The following is a 24,917-nucleotide window of genomic DNA, read 5'->3' as shown; positions in this document are numbered from 1 at the left end:
CCCGGAAGCGGATCTCAGTACTCTGCGACAACCAATCAGTGGTCGGGATTATTAACAAAGCACGCTCCCCGTGCCGTGACATCATGCCGTTCATGAGAAGCATCACGTGGTCTTCCATCACCCACAATTTCCTCATCTCCGCACGTCACGTTAGCGGGAATCCAGTTTAACGTTCGCTGTTCCGATCCCGGCTTTCCCAGCCTGTTCACAAACCAGTCAGTCAAACTCGTCCTCAAAGGTCTCATTAAAACTTACCCCCCCGTTTCAGACCGGAGACGCCCTATTACACTCTCCACTTTACACCTCATGCTCTCCAAGCTTAGAAGCGGGGTATTCTCCCCTTACATCGATGCTCTACTCGACGCTCTATTTCTCCTAGCTTTTTATGCCTTTCTTAGACCAGGCGAATTTACCACAGCTTCCCTCACTTTCGATTCCAATAGAGACGTCAGCTTTTCTGACTTATCCTTTCACGCCAGCCATCTTAGTTTATATCTTAAACACTCCAAATGCGGCGGCGCCTGCTCCGTCATCGCCGCCCGCATCGATTCTCAATTCTGCCCTTATAAAGCCATGATCAAGTTTCTACGGCTTAGACCTACCTCGAACCCCCTCTCGCCATTATTCCTCATCTCAGGGAATTTTCCTTTAACACGACGACAGTTCAACGTCTACTTAAAACAGGTCCTTATTAAATCCGGGTTATCACCCCTTCTACACACGGGGCACTCCTTCAGAATAGGCGCAGCTACTTCCGCTGCCAATCAAGGCGTCTCGTCCTCATCCCTGCAACAACTCGGACGGTGGTCCTCCTCCGCTTTCTCATCCTACATTCGCCCTGACCTCAATGCCGTGCTGGCTATCCAAAGGTCTCTCCAACTTTAAACAAATTGGTACGTATGCATATAACTGGTGGTGGTTCTTAGCATGTCAGCACGTATGTTGCCCTACGGCTCATGTTCAATTCTGTTATTTAAACCTGCATGTCCAGGCTGTAAAACCTTCGGGTTGTATAATGTGTCCCTGCTAAAGCAGGTTGCCCCGCAAAAAATGTTCGGGAAGCCTCGCACGTTCCGGGCACCCGGGGCACTGGTCGGGTCGCTCGGTGCGTCCGGGTAGTCCCCGCTCACCCGGGATGCCCCGTACGTCCGGGACGCCCTGTACGGCCAGGATGCCCCCTCCGGGATGCCCCGTACGTCCGGGAAGCCCTGTGTGGATGCCCTGTACGATCCAGGATGCCCTGTACGGCCAGGAAGCCCCGTATGTCCGGGTTGCCCTGTATGTCCAGGATGCCCCGTTCTTCCGGGAAGCCCCGTATGTCCGGGTCGTGAAACCTCCGGTCCGTATTATGTTTCCCTGCTAAAGTCAGGTTACCCCGCACATTCGGGAAGCCTCGCACGTTCCGGGCACCCGGGGCACTGGTCGGGTCGCTCGGTGCGTCCGGGTAGTCCCCGCTCACCCGGGATGCCCCGTACGTCCGGGACGCCCTGTACGGCCAGGATGCCCCCTCCGGGATGCCCCGTACTTCCGGGACGCCCTGTATGTCCAGGAAGCCCCATCCGGGTTGCCCCGTCTGTCCGGGATGCCCCGTCTGTCCGGGATGCCCCGTACGGCCGGGAAGCCCTGTACGTCCAGGAAGGATGCCCGGGAGGCATCAGTCGCTTATATCCTCACATGTATTAACCTCCTTTTCATCCATAGATTTCCGCCGCATCCCGCAAGGTAAGATTCACATTCAGTACTTCATCCTGCATTCTTTTGGGGGTTCATCGGAAATGGTTCTTCCCTTCCCGATTGATATCCTACTAAAACTTGGGCCTAATCGCCAAAACAACATTCATTCATTTGTGATGAACTGTCATCATTGATATAATGTGACCGATAATAAATATGTATTCCATACATCATGTCTCTCCTGATTGAAATGAAGCTTAGCGCAAGTTCAGACAGGAAGACCTAACACTCCGTATTGCGCGTCATGGCAATACTTGCTCCCTGCATCTAAATGACAGGGAGCGCCTCTCCTCAGCTAAACCTATCACGCCCCTTCATTACAGGGCTAATCATCGCACCTGTTAACCCCTCTATATATGCTCTCCCCTGTTCTATCAGCTGTCTTCCAGGTGTCAACGCGCAACCCTCCTCCACCCCTTCGCCTCCTGCTTCCAACTCAGGGCCAAGCTTAACCTTCTCCCTTCCAACCGGACCTAACCACTTATAACCACCACCAGTGTCTAGACCCAGGGGGGTTAATCGGAAATGGTTCTTCCCTTCCCGATTGATATCCTACTAAAACTTGGGCCTAATCGCCAAAACAACATTCATTCATTTGTGATGAACTGTCATCATTGATATAATGTGACCGATAATAAATATGTATTCCATACATCATGTCTCTCCTGATTGAAGTAGAAAGTACAGGTATTTGAGTTCAACATGTGAGAAGTAGAAAGTACAGGTATTTGAGTTCAACATGTGAGAAGTAGAAAGTACAGGTATTTGAGTTCAACATGTGAGAAGTAGAAAGTACAGGTATTTGAGTTCAACATGTAAGAAGTAGAAAGTACAGGTATTTGAGTTCAACATGTGAGAAGTAGAAAGTACAGGTATTTGAGTTCAACATGTAAGAAGTAGAAAGTACAGGTATTTGTGTTCAACATGTAAGAAGTAGAAAGTACAGGTATTTGGGTTCAACATGTAAGAAGTAGAAAGTACAGGTATTTGAGTTCAACATGTAAGAAGTAGAAAGTACAGGTATTTGGGTTCAACATGTAAGAAGTAGAAAGTACAGGTATTTGAGTTCAACATGTAAGAAGTAGAAAGTACAGGTATTTGAGTTCAACATGTAAGAAGTAGAAAGTACAGGTATTTGGGTTCAACATGTAAGAAGTAGAAAGTACAGGTATTTGTGTTCAACATGTAAGAAGTAGAAAGTACAGGTATTTGTGTTCAACATGTAAGAAGTAGAAAGTACAGGTATTTGGGTTCAACATGTAAGAAGTAGAAAGTACAGGTATTTGAGTTCAACATGTGAGAAGTAGAAAGTACAGGTATTTGAGTTCAACATGTAAGAAGTAGAAAGTACAGGTATTTGGGTTCAACATGTAAGAAGTAGAAAGTACAGGTATTTGTGTTCAACATGTAAGAAGTAGAAAGTACAGGTATTTGGGTTCAACATGTAAGAAGTAGAAAGTACAGGTATTTGAGTTCAACATGTAAGAAGTAGAAAGTACAGGTATTTGAGTTCAACATGTAAGAAGTAGAAAGTACAGGTATTTGGGTTCAACATGTGAGAAGTAGAAAGTACAGGTATTTGAGTTCAACATGTAAGAAGTAGAAAGTACAGGTATTTGAGTTCAACATGTAAGAAGTAGAAAGTACAGGTATTTGGGTTCAACATGTGAGAAGTAGAAAGTACAGTTATTTGAGTTCAACATGTAAGAAGTCAAAGTAAAAAGTCGCAGTGGAGTAAACTACTGATACCAGAAAATTCTACATACACTTTTTACTGCAAGAAAGACATTAGAGGTTGAACTCTGAATATCCTTGTAGTTTTCAGTAATGTCTTCTTCTGTTGATTTCCCTGACGTCGAGTGTTCTGTCTTTTAATCTAATAGAGGCATTTTAGGACAAGTTAGGGGATGTCAGTATGATTATAGCTAAGAAAAGGGTCCGTTAATATCTGGTGTGAGGAAATATTTGTATGTATTCATGTTAGTAAACTATCAAGATGCTTAAAAAGGGAAAATGATTTGAGTAAGAAAACTGTGAACTGTTTTTGGGGCCTGTGAACATTTGGTTTTGTGAGGACAAAGGAAGAGGGGGAAGGTGTGGAGTTAACATACAGTCATCCCTGTGATAATGAAGCTAAGCCACTGGGATTGGGGAATTTAAGATGTGAGCTGTTGATAATAATTTGGGCAGCCAATCACTGGTCTGGAAGGGAGGCGCAGATAACTCCTCCTCTGGTCAGCGAAGTATTTAGACAGGAACCCCGCTGTGTGCCTCTCTCTCTCTCTTCTCGTGCTGCTTGGACTGGAGGTCTGGCGGCCTGTGGGCAGGAGCCAGGAGTAGGCCAACTCCTGACATTACACATATGATACGATATGGTTGTGTATGGTAATGTATTTGATTGTATTGCATTGTATATTACCATTAAAGTGGATTATTGTTTAACGGTTAAGTGTATGCTCTGGATTTCCTTCATGTAAGATAACAGCTTGTTTAGGGACGCGGGAAGATTTGGAAATGCGGCCTAGTTAACATTTATATCTCCTAACACTGGACAACACTTTTTGTTTGTATTTACATTTAAGAATCCTTCCTTTAAAATACGAACCTATTGTTGACGACTCTCTCTACAAGCATTCATCCAATCAAATGTGTTTCTAACCCACCACCGATCCCTTTAATCAGTCTAAACCATACGTGGGTAGAAGCAAACTAGCTCACTGATAAGGGTCAGAGAGGTGTGTGTTTGCAATTAGTATAGCCAGTATTATTATTATAATTAATATAAGTTCTCATTTATGCATTTCTCCCGTGCCCTTTGCCTCCTGACTGTACAGTTTATATGAGAGCAGCAGACCTCTAAAGAGCTATGCCCGTCTTTCTGTCGTCAAATCCAAAACAGAAACTCACATTTGAATACATCCCATCAACCAGAAGCCCAAAGCGCTCGAGCTGTCGTGTCGCCGTGACCCAGCTTGAAAGCCTGAGAGATAATGATCGTTAATAAACATTACTTGTGGGAGCTCAGTATTAGTGTTCAGCATATCAGGAGATAATCCTTTCGTTGCTGAGTATAAGTACCACACAGGCTTTGGACAACGTGACATGTGGGCTGAAACTCATCGAAACAAACCGACCAAAGTTCGGAGGATGTTTTTCTTCTTGCTGCCAAAGTCTGCCTGAACAGCTCATCGTGACATTTGGAAACGTCACTGTGCCGTCGGTTTAATTCCAGCATTAACGTGCACGTGCGACTGACACATGGGGATACGCGGCTTCCTGGGGGATTTACATGATGTTATGAATATGTATAACAAGATGCATCAACCTGGTGGATATACCAGCTGGGAATGTGTAGCGTTGCACCTTGCATACATGTACTCCCTCCGTCACCTGCATCAGGGCTTACTAGACATGACGAGACTTTCCGACATGCCGAATGCATTAACTTACAGGCAAGTGAATGCACCGCACGACACAGAATGCACGTATATCAGTAAAAGTACAATGACGTTGACACAAAACTCAAATAACAGTCAAGTTAATGGTGACAAGATTGGTTCCTCAATGTCCATTTTCTACACCATGGAATAGAATAGAACAGCGCTTCTCAAAGTGTTGTCCGCGGACCACTGGTGGTCCGTGAGCACCCCCTAGTGGTCCGTGAGTATATTGGTAACATTTCACATTTTAAATAAATAAATACATTTAAGTTGTCCACACTCTCGCAGGAATATCTCCGCAATGGAGCGAGCTTAAGTTTCACTTTCGATTGCATGATATAGCCCAGATGAACACCTTCATCACACATGTTGCCACTTGTTTGTACCATTTTCAGGCGATTTGTAAAAAACGATGTGTTTTTGGATATTTGTGGAGTTAGGTGGTCCGCGAGTGTTTTTGTATTGGTTAAGTGGTCCTTGGTATGAAAAAGTTTGAGAAACACTGGAATAGAATATAATCCTTTATTGTCATTATACAGCTACAATGAGATGAGTAGAGCTACTCCTTTCTTTAAGGTGCCATCAAAAATACAAACAAGAGATGTACAATATTCAGGAGCTCAGTTGTCAAGACAAGCTTCTTCCAGCTGCGGCTTCTGGGGAAGCTAAAAGCCTCTCTTCCTAGTAAGGAATTTGAACAGCTAATCCACTTATTTATCACGTCCCGTTTAGACTACTGTAACTCCCTCTATATTGGTGTTGACAAGTGCTTGATCCGTCGCCTGCAGCTGGCCCAAAATGCGGCTGCACGCCTTCTTACTGGGAAGAGACGTTATGACCACATCACACCCGTTCTGGCAGACCTTCATTGGCTTCCTGTCAGTCACAGGATCCAGCTCAAGTACTTACTTGTTGTTTTTAAATCATTGCATGGACTGGCACCACGTTACCTGTCTGAGTTGTTGCACCGCCATGCTCCTGCTCGAGCACTGCGCTCAGCTCAGCAGAATATGTTGGTGGTTCCTCGGAGCAGAGGTGACAGGGCCTTCAGTGCTGCAGCTCCCAGACTGTGGAACAGCCTCCCAGCACATATCCGGACTGCTGAGTCTATTGAACTTTTTAAATCCCAGCTAAAAACTCACCTCTTTGCACCGGCGTTTAATACTAGTTGAGCATTACATTTTTATATTTGTATGTTTTTTATTTATTTTTTATATGTTTCTAGTTATTGTGCTTTTTATTATGTTTTTAATTCTTGTTGTTATTATCGTACTCCCATTGGGCTATTCTCTATTGTAGTTACTGCCTGCCCTGTACAGCACTTTGGTCAGCCGAAGGTTGTTTTAAATGTGCTATATAAATAAATAAAGATTGAGATTGAGATTGAGGAGAAGACAACATACAATCAACAAGCATTCATACTTCAATGGGAAAAGAGTGAAAGTCTCAAGCTGGAACCAATGTCTAATGATTGATGGATGTACATTTAAAAAAGCAGATTGTGCAAAGGCTTTTGGACGAGTGCGTCTGTGTTCAGCGTGGGTCTTGAGGTTCTGACCATTTGCTTAAAGAGGAGAAAAGAAACCTCCTCAATAGAGAAGCAGCATTGTACATTTTCTTGAACATAATAATACACGTTTTTAAGAGCTAGAAACAGATGCAGGGAAAACGGGGCCGTTTCTCAATGTCGAGTAAACCTGCTGCAGAGCCACTGTTTCAAGTATACGACGTCATCGCGTGGCTCCGAAGGACTGTTTAAATGCGTGTTAAATGCCCAGCATTCGGCGCCACTCGATGACGTAGCATACTTGAAACAGTGGCTCTGCAGCAGGTGTACTCGACATTGAGAAACGGCCCAGGTCTTCTTCCCAGCTTGTCACATGACGAAACTTGTTCAGGACTTAACTTTTAAACACACTAGGAAGCCTTTTACCTCAAACTATGACACCAGTAAGTCATAGTAAATGGTTGTAGTGGTTTGAAGTAACGTTTCTGGGGTTCCAGTAAGGTCAAGCTGGACAAATAGGAAAAGTCTTAGTGTAGTAGTCAAACCCTACAAAGGGTACATGTCTCCAAGATGGCAACCATAAAGCACATCAACACTTTCAAACATGACAATACAATATCTAACAAACATTGGAAACACATTACAAAACACATCTCTTTAAATGTAGAAATAGAATATATTCAAAGCTCAAGTAACCAGTGAGTGAATCTGTGAATGAAATACACAGTTCCAGAAAAATAGTCCAAACAGATAATCCAATTTCTCAGAACAGCAAATGAGTCCACTCTCAGTCTAAATCAATCATGTTCAGTTCAGTTCAACACAAATTACATCTTTACTGTTAACAGCTAGTCCCTTAAAGCCCCTGTCACACTGTCCCGAAATTGACACCCGATGGACACACGATAAAGGAAATGTTCAAATTCGGCTGTGACCGTAGCAACATCGGGCCGTTCGTGAGGGCATCTAAGCCATCGTACGACCGCCGGTGGAGTTTCTCAGGCTCCGGCAGCAACTTCGTGAGCGGCAACTTCGTAAGGCACTCGTGAGGGCGTCTTGTCGAATCGTGTCATCTTCGTGTTATCATCGGTGCATTCACATTCACTCTGATCGGGGCGAATGCCCGATGGCACCGAGGATAACACGATGCCCTCACGATGGCCTCACGAAGGGCAAAATGGACACACGAATTCAACACGAAAATGGACCTTCTCAAGGTCCTTCGGCTATTTTTTGGCATGCCAAAGATTTTTCCACCGCTCACGAAGTTGCTGCCGGAGCCTGAGAAACTCCACCGGCGGTCATACGATGGCTTAAGATGCCCTCACGAACGGCCCGATGTTGCTACGATCACAGCCGAATTTGAACGTTCCCTTTATCGTGTGTCCATCGGGTTGTTTTATTGCACAACAAAATCATGTAAACATATTATGTAAATAACCCAATTTGTGTTCTGTGAAACTGAAAAGGATATCATATATTATTTTTAAGGAGAGTTGACAGGAAGTTGTTGTCGCTATGGAAACAACAAAATGACGGAGAAAACGTAATATTTTCTACATATAAAGACGGATAAAGTAAAGAACAAAGTCTGAAGATATCAGTGCAGTATCATAGCACTGTAACATAATTGTTGTTGGTACTTTCGTTGCAGTTGTATTTCTTAAATGTAATGTAAATGTTGCCTTCGTGTGTGGTTCGGGGCCATCTTCGTGCGAAATTCACAATTCCATATTCGTGTGTCCATCGGGTGTCAATTTCGGGACAGTGTGACAGGGGCTTAAACCTTAAATGAACTGAAGAGACGTTTAGTGATGGGTTGTAGAGGAAAAGGCGGGTATGTGTGGAATGGTAGTCACTATTTTATGTTATTAACTTGCACTACTTTGTCTGTGTTATGGTGTTGCCGAGTTGGAGGAGCCTGTGACCTAAGATTGTCATTCTCATATCTGCACTGTAGCTACAAATGACAACAAAAGCCTTGAATCTTGAAAATAGCTCAATGTTGACGTGTGGTTACATACGAGACATGAGCAGAGGGTGAAAGTCCTGAGTCTCTGACCCATCCATCAATCCTCCACATGCAGACTTTCTGACGCCCAGTCCGAAAGAGTCCCAAAGGGGAGCAACATGTCTCCTATGAAGCCTTGGGAAAGAGAGTGTGTCGGCCAGGGTGAGCAGAAAGTGACAAGAAATAATTCAGATACACTGAAGGGACCCTGAACGCGCTCTGTGGGCTGAATGGTGATGTACCGAGCCGACATGTCTCCCAGGTAACTCCAGGTAACATGTGACCTTCCTGTTCTGACGCATGAGTTACTCCAACAGACAGAGTCTCCGGGGAGGCTGTGGTAATGTGTTGGGCCTTTGGCTTTCTCTGCTGGGCGACTTTTATGATGAACGGGCCTGAAATGATGGTACAAAAACATCAAGGGCTCCTTTCTATTTTTCTGTCAACGATGTCATATTTCAGTACGATGTTACTCCCTTTTCGAGGCAAAATGTACTTCAAACAATTGTTTTACCTTCTTGACATTTATTTTCACTTATACGGTATTTTATTTGTAAGCAAAGAAAGAAATTGAGTGGTCCAGTTATGATGTATTTTTTAGGCTGATAAGGAAGTCGACAAATGCTCAATGCATCACATATTACATATATTAGAATGTAATACATTGAATACCGCGGACAATACCCACAGGAGGAATTTACGGTGAAATGTCTAGAGTGGCGTCGACTTCAAAACAAGGGAACTGAAGGTTCATTAAAGCTTTATTGTCATAAGCACAGCTACAGTATAAATATGCAATGAAAAACTGAAGTCACAGGCTCCTCCAACAATGCAATATAAGACATACAACTAAATAAATAAACTATTAACCCTTCTATTGTCTTCGTTTCCCCCCCTTACTTTGGTGTTCTCGGTCAAATTTGACCGGTCCTGTTTTAACTGCTATTACATTAACACAAAAACCATTAATCATCACCAAATTTCATTTAACACCCTTTCAAACTGTACATGTTGTATCAGAGTACTGGCACACATGAAGAACTGCAGTAGATATACACAGAACAGACACTGAACATGTACTGCGTGTGCCAGGTGTGATCCATGTGGGGGGAGGGGCACATAAGAGCGGGAAATGTATCAAATTGTTCTGTGTGTGTGTGTGTGTGTGTGTGTGTGTGTGTGTGTGTGTGTGTGTGTGTGTGTGTGTGTGTGTGTGTGTGTGTGTGTGTGTGTGTGTGTGTGTGTGTGTGTGTGTGTGTGTGTGTGTGTGTGTGTGTGTGTGTGTGTGTGTGTGTGTGTGTGTGTGTGTGTGTGTGTGTGTGTGTGTGTGTGTGTGTGTGTGTGTGTGTGTGTGTGTGTGTGTGTGTGTGTGTGTGTGTGTGTGTGTGTGTTTTTTATCCGATCCAGATGGTTACTAATTCCTTTTCTTTATGGCGGTCAGACCGGGAACTGTTACCGGGCTGTTACAAAGTTGGCTAAATCATCCAAAATCCAATGAAAGTGTTGATCAGCCATTTCATATGTTCAAAAGTCTCCTGTGACGGATATCACGAAGCCTGAATGAAATCAAATGTAAAACAAAAAAGTTATGATTGATGAAAGTAGTAAATCGGTCGGATTAGACCCGAAGAGAACAGGAGGGATAAAATAGTGCAAGAAAAAACAGAGTAGAAATATAATAGTTCCAGAAATATAATGCAGGACTAATCTGCAGGTAATGCAGGAGACGTTAACTATATGCAAGTACAATAAAATAAGATGAGCAAAGATGTAAAATGAAATCCTGTACAGTGGAATAAGAAGCTGCTTATTGTAATACTAGATAAACATGTGACATGCTAGCTCATACCCGGGGTTTGGGACGTATTGCCGCAGCACTGCCTTCAAATGTAGCACTTTCATTAAGGAAGAAGCGCTCAGGCTGAATACGCAAACATTTAAAAAAGTGTTTTCTCAGTGTGCTTTGGGCTCGGATAAAGAAAGACCCGCAGTTATTGTCAGACTTTAATCCCCGAGTTCATCCTCAGTCCCTCTGTCAGCCCCTGAAGAGGTTACCATGGAGACAGAGAGAGAAAAGGCGGACTCCTGGCTCCGAGCAGACATTGGTAATTGGCAGATTATCAGAAGACAGAAGTTACAGTACCATCACACACACACACACACACACACACACACACACACACACACACCCTCTCCTGCAGTGTGTTATATATGTTTCTGTGCATATAAATGGTCTGCAAAGGATAAAATCCTCAAATTCGGGAACATAGTGACATCACCTTGTAACACTCGTGCTTCTATTGGCTAGCGCTCCAACACATTGTACGTGATAGGCTAAGGGGCGAGATATCTCTAAGCGGTTGACCAATCACAACAGAGCCGGCCAGCTAACCAATCAGAGCAGTTTAAACAACGACACACACACACACAAAGTCCAAGTCAACTTTATTGTCAATCTTCCAGTTTGTGTCCAATTTAATATTCCATTCCTTGCACAATTAATGTATATATAATATCCTGCTATATATTATTACTGTAAATGTGTATTTCCACATGTTTACTTTCCTATTTCTGTGTATGCTATTTGAGATGTTTGCATTTTGAATTGTTTATTTCTAGTCTTTTAATTTCTCTAATGTACAAGAATCAAAGAAGGGAGATTTAAAAACAGGTTGCACATCTAACCTACCCCTCTAATCCCTGGATGTAAAGAGTATTAAATGTAAGTGCATGTATCGGGTCGTGTGTCAGTGATGATATGCTGGTTGTGTTATTGATCCCGATAGGACGTGTTGTTGCCTCCTGGTTTCATTCAGGATACAGCGCGGCACAGCGGGAGCAGAGAGTGAGTCACACATCCATTTCACAGAGGAGGATTCTTACAGGCGGCGAGGTGGGACCCCCGCTGTGTCTGCTTTGGGGGATTTCCATTCCCAGAATACTATTATTTGTTATTCTATAATCATTCTCTCTTCATATTCTGCCTGTTAGCTTTTTGGGGTCAAACGCAAATCCTTCTGTGTTTCTCTTCTGCTTCTGCAGTGACTCGTCTTGTGTTTGAACCCGTCATGTATTATTTGGGCTTGTTTTATGACTTATTAATGACTGTATGTATGTCACAGGATAACGTGGTTATGTTGCCTTGCCTTAATGCACTTCCACGTGCCTCGTGTGAAAGGTGCGGTATAAATACACCTGCCTTGCCTCGTTGACTTTTAAAACACCTTTCAGAGTGCAGCATGTGGTTATTCCACCGTGAGGATTACATGTCGGAAAAATAAGGAAAGCAGCATTGTTGTTTTGGAAGCTTCAGCGACACTCAAACACTAAGTCAAGAAAAGCTCTCCTGAATAACATCTTTCACCAATAGAGTGACGCAGAAACAAGTCCTAAAAATACCCGTAGCCTACGTTCTACTTCTTACATGTTGAACTCAAATACCTGTACTTTCTACTTCTCACATGTTGAACTCTAATACCTGTACTTTCTACTTCTCACATGTTGAACTCTAATACCTGTACTTTCTACTTCTCACATGTTGAACTCAAATACCTGTACTTTCTACTTCATACATGTTGAACTCAAATACCTGTACTTTCTACTTCTTACATGTTGAACCCAAATACCTGTACTTTCTACTTCTCACATGTTGAACTCAAATACCTGTACTTTCTACTTCTCACATGTTGAACTCAAATACCTGTACTTTCTACTTCTTACATGTTGAACACTAATACCTGTACTTTCTACTTCTTACATGTTGAACCCAAATACCTGTACTTTCTACTTCTTACATGTTGAACCCAAATACCTGTACTTTCTACTTTCTACATGTTGAACTCAAATACCTGTACTTTCTACTTCTCACATGTTGAACTCAAATACCTGTACTTTCTACTTCTCACATGTTGAACTCAAATACCTGTACTTTCTACTTCTTACATGTTGAACTCAAATACCTGTACTTTCTACTTCTCACATGTTGAACTCAAATACCTGTACTTTCTACTTCTCTCATTCTCCAAACAGCTGGTTCCTTTAGTCTGAATGTGTGTTGGTGCGTGATCATTATTCTTTAGAGTCATTGCGTGCCTATTGATTGGAACACGATCCGTGTATCCATCACTTCCTGGTCTTCTCTAAAGAAGAGGGACCAATGGAAACGTTGTCATGTTGCCGTTGTTCACCATGGAAACATTCATTAGCTAACAATGACATTATTGTTCTATTGATATAAAGGGAGGTCAGGTACTCTTTAAAGCAGCTGCTAGCTATGGGTACTTTTTACTGAAGTACATTTCAAAGCCTCTTTACTTTGACTTGAGTAAAGAACTTTAGTCAGTACTTCTACTTTCACCAGAGTATTTTTAAACACCAGTATCTGTACTTCTACTTGAGTAAAGGCTGAGTGTACTTTTGCCCTCTCTGCAAACATCTACATTAGCTTACAAAACTCCCCGCTTCACACTCAGCCAACTTTACTGTAATATCCAGAGAGCCGTGTTGGGTAATGTCAGCGTCAGGTGGGCGCAGTGGAAAGTGTAAACGCCTCCTCTGGTTCAGCCGGATACGATATGAAACGCTGATGTTATATCTCCTTTATGTTTCCATCCTCTGCTTCGTATAGCTGATGGCTTCAGGTTGCTAAGGGAGCAGAGATGTGGGATTCGGATACTCCCAAGAACAAACACTGATGGAATTACCAGTGATTGCTGCTTTCCTAATGACCTGCTTTAACCTTTACTTTATTTAGCTGGCCATCTCTGTTGTGATTGGTCAACCACTAAGAGACCTCCCGCCCCTTAACGTACAAGGTGTCTAAAAGCTAGCCAATAGGAGAGCGGGTGTTCTGTAGTGATGTCACTATGTTCAGGAAGTAAACAAAGGAGTCCAATGGAAGTGTTTCAGACATGTAGCCTTTGCAGACCATTTACATGCACTAAAACATATATAACACACAGGGGTGCCCAACCTTTTTTTAACCAAGAGCTACTTTTAAAGTCGCCAGTCTGCCGAGATCTACCAGTCCAAATAGAGGGGGGGGGCTGGGGTGCTAGCGAACTGTCAACTGGGGGGAGCCTCGCTGCGGGGAAGCGGCTGACCTCTGTCGGTGCAACTTCAATATTGCCTTTTTAAAAACATACAAAATGAAGGGCGGTGACGGCCGTCAGCGAATCGAGCCGGCTCTTGACGACCGGCTGTTCTGAGATTCTCCAGATGGCCAGTCCGGAGGGTGGAACATACATCCCGGAAGTAAAAAACGGCGTGCAACGGGAAGGTGTTCCCATGGGAAACGAAACTTAAAATATGAAATGAGACAATCTCATCTCTTAAAATGCACAACTTATTATGAATTAAACATTCACAAACTTATAATGATGTGTTCACATGTTTAACTCTGTTACGCACGCAACGGACAGAAGAGCGTAGGGCAGAATTAGGAGGGAATTCCGTCTCGTAGCGTGTGTGCACTGTTTTGAAATGCTGCTCTAAATTACCCTTCTTCGGTAAAGCCACGCTCGCAGTGCAGACGAGAGACGGATGGACTTTGAATTGGAATAGATACAAAAATAATCATCCTCCCACTCGGAGTGAAAATTATATATTTTGTTTTTTTTTGCTTCTGCCATAATTGCGGTCTTGTGTGTGGAGTGTCACTCCTGTTGCCACGGACAACGTCAGCGAACTCGTGCCCACTGCCCACCAGCCACGCCCCCACACATGGGGTCACGCCGGCCAATCACAAAGCTTGGATGCGTTCAAGTGCATTATTCTGGCACGGGAAGATTATGTTATAGGACATTAACGATAAAACAGAATATTGTTGTTCTATTTTTAGACACATCTCGCGATCGACTGGTTGGGCACCCTGCACCACAGGAAAGGGAAAACCCCAAAAAGTATAATAAGGCCTTTTTGAATATGTATGTTAATCAACACATTATTCTCATTATGAAAAGTAACCCAGTTATGCTCTAAAAAATTCTATGAGCTAAGTTAGCATACTATTTTTATTGTACAGATTTACCAAAAAGATTATACGTTTTGAGATTAAACATCGGACTCGCCTTCAGCTACTATAACGTCATGAACATTAGCTTCCTCTTATTTCTCCATTTCACACCTGAAAAAGTACATTTCGCTCACAACCCCACTGGATACGGCAAGTCTTTAGCGTTTAAGTGTTTTCCAGCTGCTTTAGTGCTTTGAAAGGCTGTTTTGGAAAGGCTTTCTCAAGCTGGCACATCATTTTAAAACAGCCATGCACTGAGTACTTACCTTCTATTCAAATGTAGGGGTGTGTTTCACGTCGTGGGTTGAAGAGCTCGGAGAGGCAAAACTATGCTAAGTACTTCTTGGCAGCTTTGGCAAACAATCACTGTGCAGGAAAGTCGTTTAAAAGTAAATTTGAAGTGCATCATCCAGGCTTTTGTTAGCAGCTCGGATAACTAGGGCCAGAGGAAAGATAGACATTGCATATTTTATGATTCAGCTTGCACGACAGTGGCTTAATCCAGATGCTAAAACCACCGGACCAGAGCGTTTTGCCAGGACACAGATGGCTCTTGGTTCTGTATTGCCGAATGATCAGTTATATCCGCCCCTTTATGCGGGGACAGCGTAAAGCCTGGCGAATTGCCCTGAAGGGAAACATAATGGAGAAACTCTGTTTAGCAGTGCACACATATCTCCCAACATTATCTGAATGGGGATAGGGTGACTCTATGTCAGGGGTGTCAAACTCAATTTCATAGCGGGTACATTAGCATTATGGTTGCACTCAAAGGGCCAGTTGTAACTTTAAGACTATATAAATATATATAAAATAATGTATTATATTATAGTATTGCCTCTGCATTGGATTATTGTCGGATAGGTTAATCACTTCATAATTAACTACGCCTGAAGGCAGAAGTCTAGGGCAAATAATTGCAAGTCTCTTCAGTGTGCATGTCACAAAATGAGATGCATTGTGGGACATGTAGTTTATTGGCAACGTGCTTCTGTAAAGCGGCATGTAACCGTATAATAAACTTATTTGCAAGCTCTTGCAGGGCCACATAAAATGAAGTCGCGGGCCGGATTTGGCCCCCGGGCCTTGAGTTTGACACCCCTGCTCTATGTCATGAGACGGTAATATGCAGACGATACATGACATCGTTTACAATGCAATTGAACGGCCTGGGTATGTGTTTGAAGCGAAATGTAGAAAACATCCTCTGGTTGATTCATCTGAAGGAACAATAGTCCAGACTTATCACTGAAAAGTTGAATAAATAGATCAATAAAAAAAACAGAACTGCAGACAAGCTGCTCATATTTTCAACCTTTTTTCCATTCATACTTTTCATTTATATTGTTGAAATAAAAAGGGCATATTAGGTTTTTTCAGCTACTTGAATCTAATGGCTGACATACTGTATATGTGTATTTTATTTTATTGGTTATGGCTATGGAACCACGCTGCTACCCATATCAGTATGTAGTGTCTCCACTTTAAAGAGTCCTCTCCTGCTGATGTCCAGGTGTATATCAGTATGTAGCGTCTCTACTTTAAAGAGTCCTCTCCTGCTGATGTTCAGGTGTACATCAGTATGTAGTGTCTCTACTTTAAAGAGTCCTCTCCTGCTGATGTTCAGGTGTATATCAGTATGTAGTGTCTCTACTTTAAAGAGTCCTCTCCAACTGATGTTCAGGTGTATATCAGTATGTAGTGTCTCTACTTTAAAGAGTCCTCTCCTGCTGATGTTCAGGTGTATATCAGTATGTAGTGTCTGTACTTTAAAGAGTCCTCTCCAGCTGATGTTCAGGTGTATATCAGTATGTAGTGTCTCTACTTTAAAGAGTCCTCTCCAACTGATGTTCAGGTGTATATCAGTATGTAGTGTCTCTACTTTAAAGAGTCCTCTCCTGCTGATGTTCAGGTGTATATCAGTATGTAGTGTCTGTACTTTAAAGAGTCCTCTCCAGCTGATGTTCAGGTGTATATCAGTATGTAGTGTCTCTACTTTAAAGAGTCCTCTCCTGCTGATGTTCAGGTGTATATCAGTATGTAGTGTCTCTACTTTAAAGAGTCCTCTCCTGCTGATGTTCAGGTGTATGTCAGTATGTAGTGTCTCTACTTTAAAGAGTCCTCTCCTGCTGATGTTCAGGTGTATATCAGTATGTAGTGTCTCTACTTTAAAGAGTCCTCTCCAGCTGATGTTCAGGTGTATATCAGTATGTAGTGTCTCTACTTTAAAGAGTCCTCTCCTGCTGATGTTCAGGTGTATATCAGTATGTAGTGTCTCTACTTTAAAGAGTCCTCTCTTGATGATGTTCAGTTGTATATCAGTATGTAGTGTCTCTACTTTAAAGAGTCCTCTCCTGCTGATGTTCAGGTGTATATCAGTATGTAGTGTCTCTACTTTAAAGAGTCCTCTCCAACTGATGTTCAGGTGTATATCAGTATGTAGTGTCTCTACTTTAAAGAGTCCTCTCCTGCTGATGTTCAGGTGTATATCAGTATGTAGTGTCTGTACTTTAAAGAGTCCTCTCCAGCTGATGTTCAGGTGTATATCAGTATGTAGTGTCTCTACTTTAAAGAGTCCTCTCCTGCTGATGTTCAGGTGTATATCAGTATGTAGTGTCTCTACTTTAAAGAGTCCTCTCCTGCTGATGTTCAGGTGTATATCAGTATGTAGTGTCTCTACTTTAAAGAGTCCTCTCCAGCTGATGTTCAGGTGTATATCAGTATGTAGTGTCTCTACTTTAAAGAGTCCTCTCCTGCTGATGTTCAGGTGTATATCAGTATGTAGTGTCTCTACTTTAAAGAGTCCTCTCCTGTTGATGTTCAGGTGTATATCAGTATGTAGTGTCTCTACTTTAAAGAGTCCTCTCCTGCTGATGTTCAGGTGTATATCAGTATGTAGTGTCTCTACTTTAAAGAGTCCTCTCCTGCTGATGTTCAGGTGTATATCAGTATGTAGTGTCTCTACTTTAAAGAGTCCTCTCCTGCTGATGTTCAGGTGTATATCAGTATGTAGTGTCTCTACTTTAAAGAGTCCTCTCCAGCTGATGTTCAGGTGTATATCAGTATGTAGTGTCTCTACTTTAAAGAGTCCTCTCCTGCTGATGTTCAGGTGTATATCAGTATGTAGTGTCTCTACTTTAAAGAGTCCTCTCCTGTTGATGTTCAGGTGTATATCAGTATGTAGTGTCTCTACTTTAAAGAGTCCTCTCCTGCTGATGTTCAGGTGTATATCAGTATGTAGTGTCTCTACTTTAAAGAGTCCTCTCCTGCTGATGTTCAGGTGTATATCAGTATGTAGTGTCTCTACTTTAAAGAGTCCTCTCCTGCTGATGTTCAGGTGTATATCAGTATGTAGTGTCTCTACATGTCTCCATGCTTTAACGTTCAAAAAGCTCTTTATGTTTCTCATACTGCCTGTGCTGCAGCACCTCTTTTCACCCTCTGTCTGAAACCAGAGCTCAGTCTGCTCTGATTGGTTAGCTGGCTGGCTATGTTGTGATTGGTCAACCGCTTAGAGATGTCCCGCCCCTTAGCCTATCACGTACAATGTGTAGTATATAAAACACGCATAACAAAAAGCATAATCGGGCCTCTATATGGTCCTCCGAGCTATTTCATGCGCCATTATCCCATAAAGAAACTAAGCGTACTGTATAAGCTTTTGGTTTAAACAGTTTACTTTAGCTGTGGGTGTCGTATATAGTAATGATAAATAACCTTATAGCATTAGGTCCATATGTGTTATTGATGGATTCAGAGGGCTATTAGGAGTGATTATGTTACCCAGGTACTCCAAAGCACTGCAGCTATATTCTCTAACAACGTGTGTGTGTGTGTGTGTGTGTGTGTGTGTGTGTGTGTGTGTGTGTGTGTGTGTGTGTGTGTGTGTGTGTGTGTGTGTGTGTGTGTGTGTGTGTGTGTGTGTGTGTGTGTGTGTGTGTGTGTGTGTGTGTGTGTGTGTGTGTGTGTGTGTGTGTGTGTGTGTGTGACACCAGGAATTCGATGCGGTTCCCCAAATGTGTGCTCTGCGAAACAAGCTGTTAGTTTTATCTACATGCACTCACTATCATTCCTCTGCAAACTGCTGAGAGCAAACAGACACACACACACACACACACACACACACACACACACACACACACACACACACACACACACACACACACACACCATGTTATGCTCCATAATCACAAATGTAGACAATCAACATAAAAAGCAGACTGAGTTCAGCGCAGAGAGTGGGTGGGGGGCACTCGCTCTGCAGACGGCATCACTTCCTGTCCGTCACAGCCGTTGGTTTGAAGCAGCTAACAGGGGGGGGGTTACGTCGATACACTCCTTCGTTCAAAGGAAACAACGTTGTGGGCCAGCGGCAAATCTCATGACAGGATGATGAGAGTTTAACGTCAAGGCTGTTATTAATTTAATATCCCCGTCGGAAGTGTGTTGACATTGTATCGCACGAGGGAGGAGGCTTGAGCGATGGTGTGTTTGGATTTCAAGGTGCATTTGATAACGGTTCATTCAAGGACACCGATGCGCGTTTGAACAAATGGAGTGTGTGAGTGTGTGTGATGAAAACATAGACACACTCATCTGAAATTATTTAGCACAGAGCCCAGTTTGGACGTCCCTTTGATGTGTCTCCTCTCCAGTGGCTCAGACCGAGAGCAGGGGTCAGCTTCTATGGATCTGAGATAATTGAAAACGATAAATATGGCCTCTCAAAGCAAAGAAAATAAACTCATTCCTTCACTGGATTTAATGCTCAGCCAAGCGGCAACTGTTGGCACGGAGTCAAAGAAGGGGATTGGCAAAAACACAACTGTGTGCACTGGTGTGAGAAACCACGGTCATACACACACACACACACACACACACACACACACACACACACACACACACAGGCTCACTGGATGGATAACGGCCCCTCCAAGGGTCATGTCTGTCATTAGGAAGACATTCAACACAACCTTGTTAAACAAGACAGATCTGAGGATTGCACCGACTCCACACACTGAGCAGGAGCAACAAAGTCCCACCTATACACTCTGTCTATTTACAAATGTACAATTATGTATACTTATACAATAGCTCGGTTGGTTTTTGGACATCCCAGAGGTCTGCTATTTTGAACTAGCAGACCGCTGTTAAGGATGACAGACCGTTGCTACGGAGAAAAGACCATTGCTAAGTATGACAGACCGTTGCTAAGGAGAACAGACTGTTGCTGAGGAGAACAGACCGTTGCTAGGGTGAACAGACCGTTGCTAAGGAGGATCAAGGGATGTGTTATCATATGTCTCGGTCTATTTAAAGTCAGCTGTGGACAACACACATTGCTTTACTTCTTTCTGCAGATTTATATAAAACACAATGTGTTCCGTTGATACTCCTTAGCAACGTTCTGTTATCGAAAAATAGCAGACCGTTGAAATGTCCAAATTGACCAATCAGAATTGAGTATTCAACTCAGCAGTGTAAACATATAATATAACTTTCTTCACACGATAGGTGGCCTGCTGGGAACAGTCAAATTGTCTCTCACTGCAGGCTGTACGCTTTAACTGAAGCATCAAATCAAGCGATGTTGTTTTTGTATCGTTAACACAGAATGTAATTGTGATAGCTTAAGATATTTTTTTAACACAATCTTGGGGCCAGACTGAATCTTCAAATTAAGCTGACACTCTGTGAAGAAAGGAACACGGTTTTAGGCTAAATATAATTAAACTACACAATGTTATCAAGCAATCCATCTGAGTTACAGCAGTACATAACACGCTGACACACAGGCGGGCTGAAAGCTGTTTTCCCACTCATAGCTTGACTTGATGAAATAAAGAGTGCCTATCAAATTTCACCCTCACGAAGTGCCATTTTCACACAATGTCTGTCAGTTACTTTGAAATGTCCACATGTGAGGGCTAAATCATCAATAGAACTGTTTTCTAAAGCTCAATATGGATTAGTGTAATATTCAAATCAGGGGAAGCTCTTTATTTGATTGAATACATTACATGATATGTCACTTGTTATACGCTTTTATCCAGGGACACAACGACATGCTGACTGCAGTGGGGTTTGAACCTGTGCTCCCCTGATCCGAACACCAACGCACAATCCACTGCGCCACACGCCTCTATACTATTTTAATGTGGAGCTGCAGAGATGTTGTTGATACAGATCCTCAACATTATCAGATTTTGAGGCTTTGTTTCTTAAAGGCGAGTTATTTTCAGATTTGTATTTTGTACGTCTTTTCACCCTCTGTCTGAAACCAGAGCCCAGTCGGCTCTGATTGGTTAACTGGCTGGCTCTGTTGTGATTGGTCAACAGCTTAGAGATGTCCCGCCCCTTAGCCTATCACGTGCAATGTGTTGGAGAGCAAGCCAATAGAAGCACAGGTGTCCCTTAAGGATGTCAATGTTCTGGAAGTAAACAAATGCGTCTAATGGCCTCCACTCGGGATATCTATGGTGTGGCCCGTCCTCCAGAAGCCCATCGTTCTATTTAAAGGTTTCCTATCATGCTATTTTTAGGCATATATGGGTCTCGGATAATAAAATATAAAAACATGTATTAGCTCTGAGTGTTAGCGATGCTTGCTAATGTAAAAAAATACCATATTAGGTCCAAAACAGTCATGCATTGTTTCTGATAGGGACGTTTCTGGATCAGCTCCGTTGTTCCCCCGTTTTTAGAGATGTGGGTACGGAGGAAAAGAAAGAGGGTTTTATTTTCTGACACTTTGTGAGTTCCCTGACGCACCGGGGACACACAATTATGTATAAAAGACATCAAAAAGTGCATTTTGCATGATAGGAGACCTAGAAATGTTATTGTGTTTTAAATAAATATTTTTGTAATAGTCTCTCGGGTTTGGCGTTTCAATATTACATTGGGATTCACAAGCTGAGCCACAAAGGTTTTATTTCTCTTGTCTCCATAACATACGTAAGGGGATTCCCTAAAGTATCTTTCTCAAATGTCGTATAAAGGAGTAAACTTATTTCTGATTTATAACAAGATTGTGTTACAAGTTAATAATATATGTTTGTGCATATCGTTTGAGGGAAATCTATTGAAGTGAATTCCTCGTTGGACAGCAGGAGCAGCTGTTTCTCTGAGTGGTAAATAGTGAACAATAGGAGGCATACACAAACGCTTCAGACCTCAGGCTGAGCTGGAGGGAATACAACTCCCAGATAACCTCCTACATCTGGAGGAAGCAGCAGGAGAAATAAACATCTGGGATGATCGGCTCTCCCAGCTGTGGCTAAAAACCTGAACCTGCTGATATACAGACAGATGGACGGAAATAACATTATTTATCCTTTTGTTAAATTAGCTTCAAATGATTTTGGCTTCTAAAGATGTTCTGAATCTCATAGGATCAAAACAATCCTGTCTGCTTTAGTCTAATGTAGTAGTACATTTAAAATCATGAATTTGTGAATCTGAATCCTTACTGGCACTTCACGTTCGTCACAGACTGTCTCCATGTATAGAGTCTAAACTAAATGTACAAAGCCCAGTGTAAGTGGTTTTACAATGAAATGACTTTTTGTTGCAAATGGAATAAATGTCAGCATGTTCTGATCCAGTGAAGAGTCATTTCTCAGCACAATGGCTGCACGTCACATCTTCCGGAGCTGAAATCTAAGATCCAAGACGCAAAAGGAGAGTGCACAGATGTACTCACGTGTGAACAATAATTGAGGAATAGGCCTTTTGTTTACATAGAAAAAGTCTTAGACCTTTGAAAAATGGGAGCAAAAACTAAAATGTGTATATTTTTGTTCAGTGTTTAAGATGTTTAGAAAAATACCCAAACAGTGGCTTTAGTACCAACTGAGATCCTGTACTGAAAGTAAATAACTACTACTACTAATACTACTTCCTTCTCTCTGTCTCTATACTCTCATGTTCCCATTAACCCAGCTTCCCCAAATGTCTTTCTTTTTGGTGTCTATATACGCTGGGATCCGGAGTCATGGATGATCCTGCGGTCCTGTGTCCTGGATCGCGAGCCCTGGATCTTGAGTCGTGGCTGTGATCCTGGATCATAGGTCCTCGATGGATATCCTCGTGGATTCATCTTCCTATTATACACACATGCATCTCCAAACATCTGGACTACCTATGTTGCAAATGTATTATCTTTTCAATTTACACACGGCATCTATTGCACGTCTGTCCGTCCTGGGAGAGGGATCCCTCCTCTGCTGCTCTCCCTGAGGTTTCTCCATGTTCCCTTTAAACTGTGGGGTTTCTCCAGAAGTGTTTCCTTGTACAATGTGAGGGTCTAAGGACAGAGGGTCTGAGGACAGAGGGTCTGAGGACAGAGGGTCTGAGGACAGAGGGTCTAAGGACAGAGGGTGTCGTATTGTCATACTGATATTCTGTACACACTGTGAAGACCACTGAGACACATGTAACATTTGTGATATTGGGCTATAAATAAACATTGATTGACAAATACTACTTTGACTACTACTAATCAATCAATCAATGTTTATTTGTGTTTTTTTAGTGCTTGGTTGAAACCAGTGGAGGGAACGTGTTTGAAGCCCCCTGCACCTTTTGCAAAATAAATTAGCGTTTGTTTTGCTAATGCAGCGTTAGCTAGTGGAGCGTTAGCTAGTGCAGCAGCTCCCGCAACAACACCGGGGGACCTCCGGGCGAAGTTTGGGTCTACGTCAACCCTAAAAGCGGAGGTGCTGTAGACGCTAAATACCGTAGCTAAACACCAATCATACAACAGCAACGATGAAATAGTGTAGCTACTCGATTATGGCAATAATCAAGATTATGTTGGTCAATAATTAATATCATGATTACTAAATACGATTATTCATTGACTTTGAAAACATCCATTTATTGAACTTTAAAACAAATAATAATTTGAACAGTATCTTTTTAACTGTTGATTACCCTGAACGTATAATTCAACTGAAAAACCAATGCAAAAATTCATTAAATTAAACATTACTAAAAAATTAATTAGATCAAATATGTTGTCGTGCACTGTCACAACTTAGCAAAGCAAAATAATCGTTTTTTCTAATTATGTTGTTTTCATAATTGTGGCAGGCCAACATCGTAATTTGCGATTAAAATATGATTAATTGCACCACACACACACACACACACTTTTTGTCTAACACAGTTCTGTACTGTTATGCTGTTATGTTCAGTCACTGTTCTTATGTTGAACATGAATACATTTACTTTGTAAGTGATTATGGGACGTGTTTCTTCTTTCATATCAATTTTCCTTCATACTTTATTGCCGTGAAATAGGTCTTAAATTCTATTCAAAGTGGTCTTAAAAAGGACTTAAAAAGTCTTACATTTGAGTTGGCGAAACCTGCAGGAACCCTGTACAATAACAAGTCCTGCATTCAAAATGTTACAAGTAAAAGTAGAAAGGTATTAGCATCAAAACATACTTAAAGTACCACCTGCACAGATTCAGGTGTTCCCCATAGAGACCGCCTCGCTGCACATTATCCCTTGCATAGCGATAGATTGTGGGTCCCTCATAACATGTTGTACACAGTGGAAATAAACATTCTGGTCACCATCAGGGATCTTATACATTAAACTCCTTCTGAATCAAACCGTCACGGTAGCCTTACCTTACTGATCCCTCTTCAAATAGAAAAACACACGTTACCAGCAGAGAGAAAATGGATTATTACATTATTAATGTGACTAATAAAGAGCAGTTTGATTGGTAAGTATTATTCTGTTGATCGATGGCATTACATTTGGTGAAAAGCACATAACGACTTGTTTAAGACTCGTTTTGTCAAAGTTTAGGACTTCGACTTGACTTGAACTTTCCCATCCTGACTTGAGACTTGGTCCCACCTCTGACTACTACTACTGCTACTACTACTACTACTACTACTACTACTACTACTACTGCTACTACTACTGCTACTACTACTGCTACTACTGTCTACTACTGTCTACTACTACTGCTACTACTACTACTGCTACTACTACTGCTACTACTGTCTACTACTGTCTACTACTGCTGCTCCTACTACTACTACTACTACTACTACTACTACTACTACTGTCTACTGTCTACTACTACTACTACTACTACTACTACTAATGCTACTACTACTACTACTGTCTACTACTACTGCTACTACTGCTACTACTACTACTACTACTGTCTACTACTACTACTGC

At 42.2% G+C, this 24,917-nt stretch overlaps 1 protein-coding gene across 1 annotated transcript in view; it reads left to right on the top strand.

The window, feature by feature from the left end:
* Window positions 1-5,972: 5,972 nt before the first annotated feature.
* LOC117460110 (high-affinity choline transporter 1-like) overlaps window positions 5,973-24,917 on the top strand; it is a 28,675-nt gene continuing 9,730 nt past the window's right edge. The window contains exon 1 of the mRNA XM_034101348.2: window positions 5,973-6,075. Coding sequence (XP_033957239.2) covers window positions 5,973-6,075 — 103 coding nt within the window. The remainder of the gene's footprint in view (window positions 6,076-24,917) is intronic.

The sequence above is a fragment of the Pseudochaenichthys georgianus genome, chromosome 15, assembly GCF_902827115.2.
Source record: "Pseudochaenichthys georgianus chromosome 15, fPseGeo1.2, whole genome shotgun sequence".
In the NCBI taxonomy this organism is placed as follows: domain Eukaryota; kingdom Metazoa; phylum Chordata; class Actinopteri; order Perciformes; family Channichthyidae; genus Pseudochaenichthys; species Pseudochaenichthys georgianus.
Note: the sequence above shows the minus strand (reverse complement) of the source record. Positions and strands in the feature narration are given on the sequence as shown.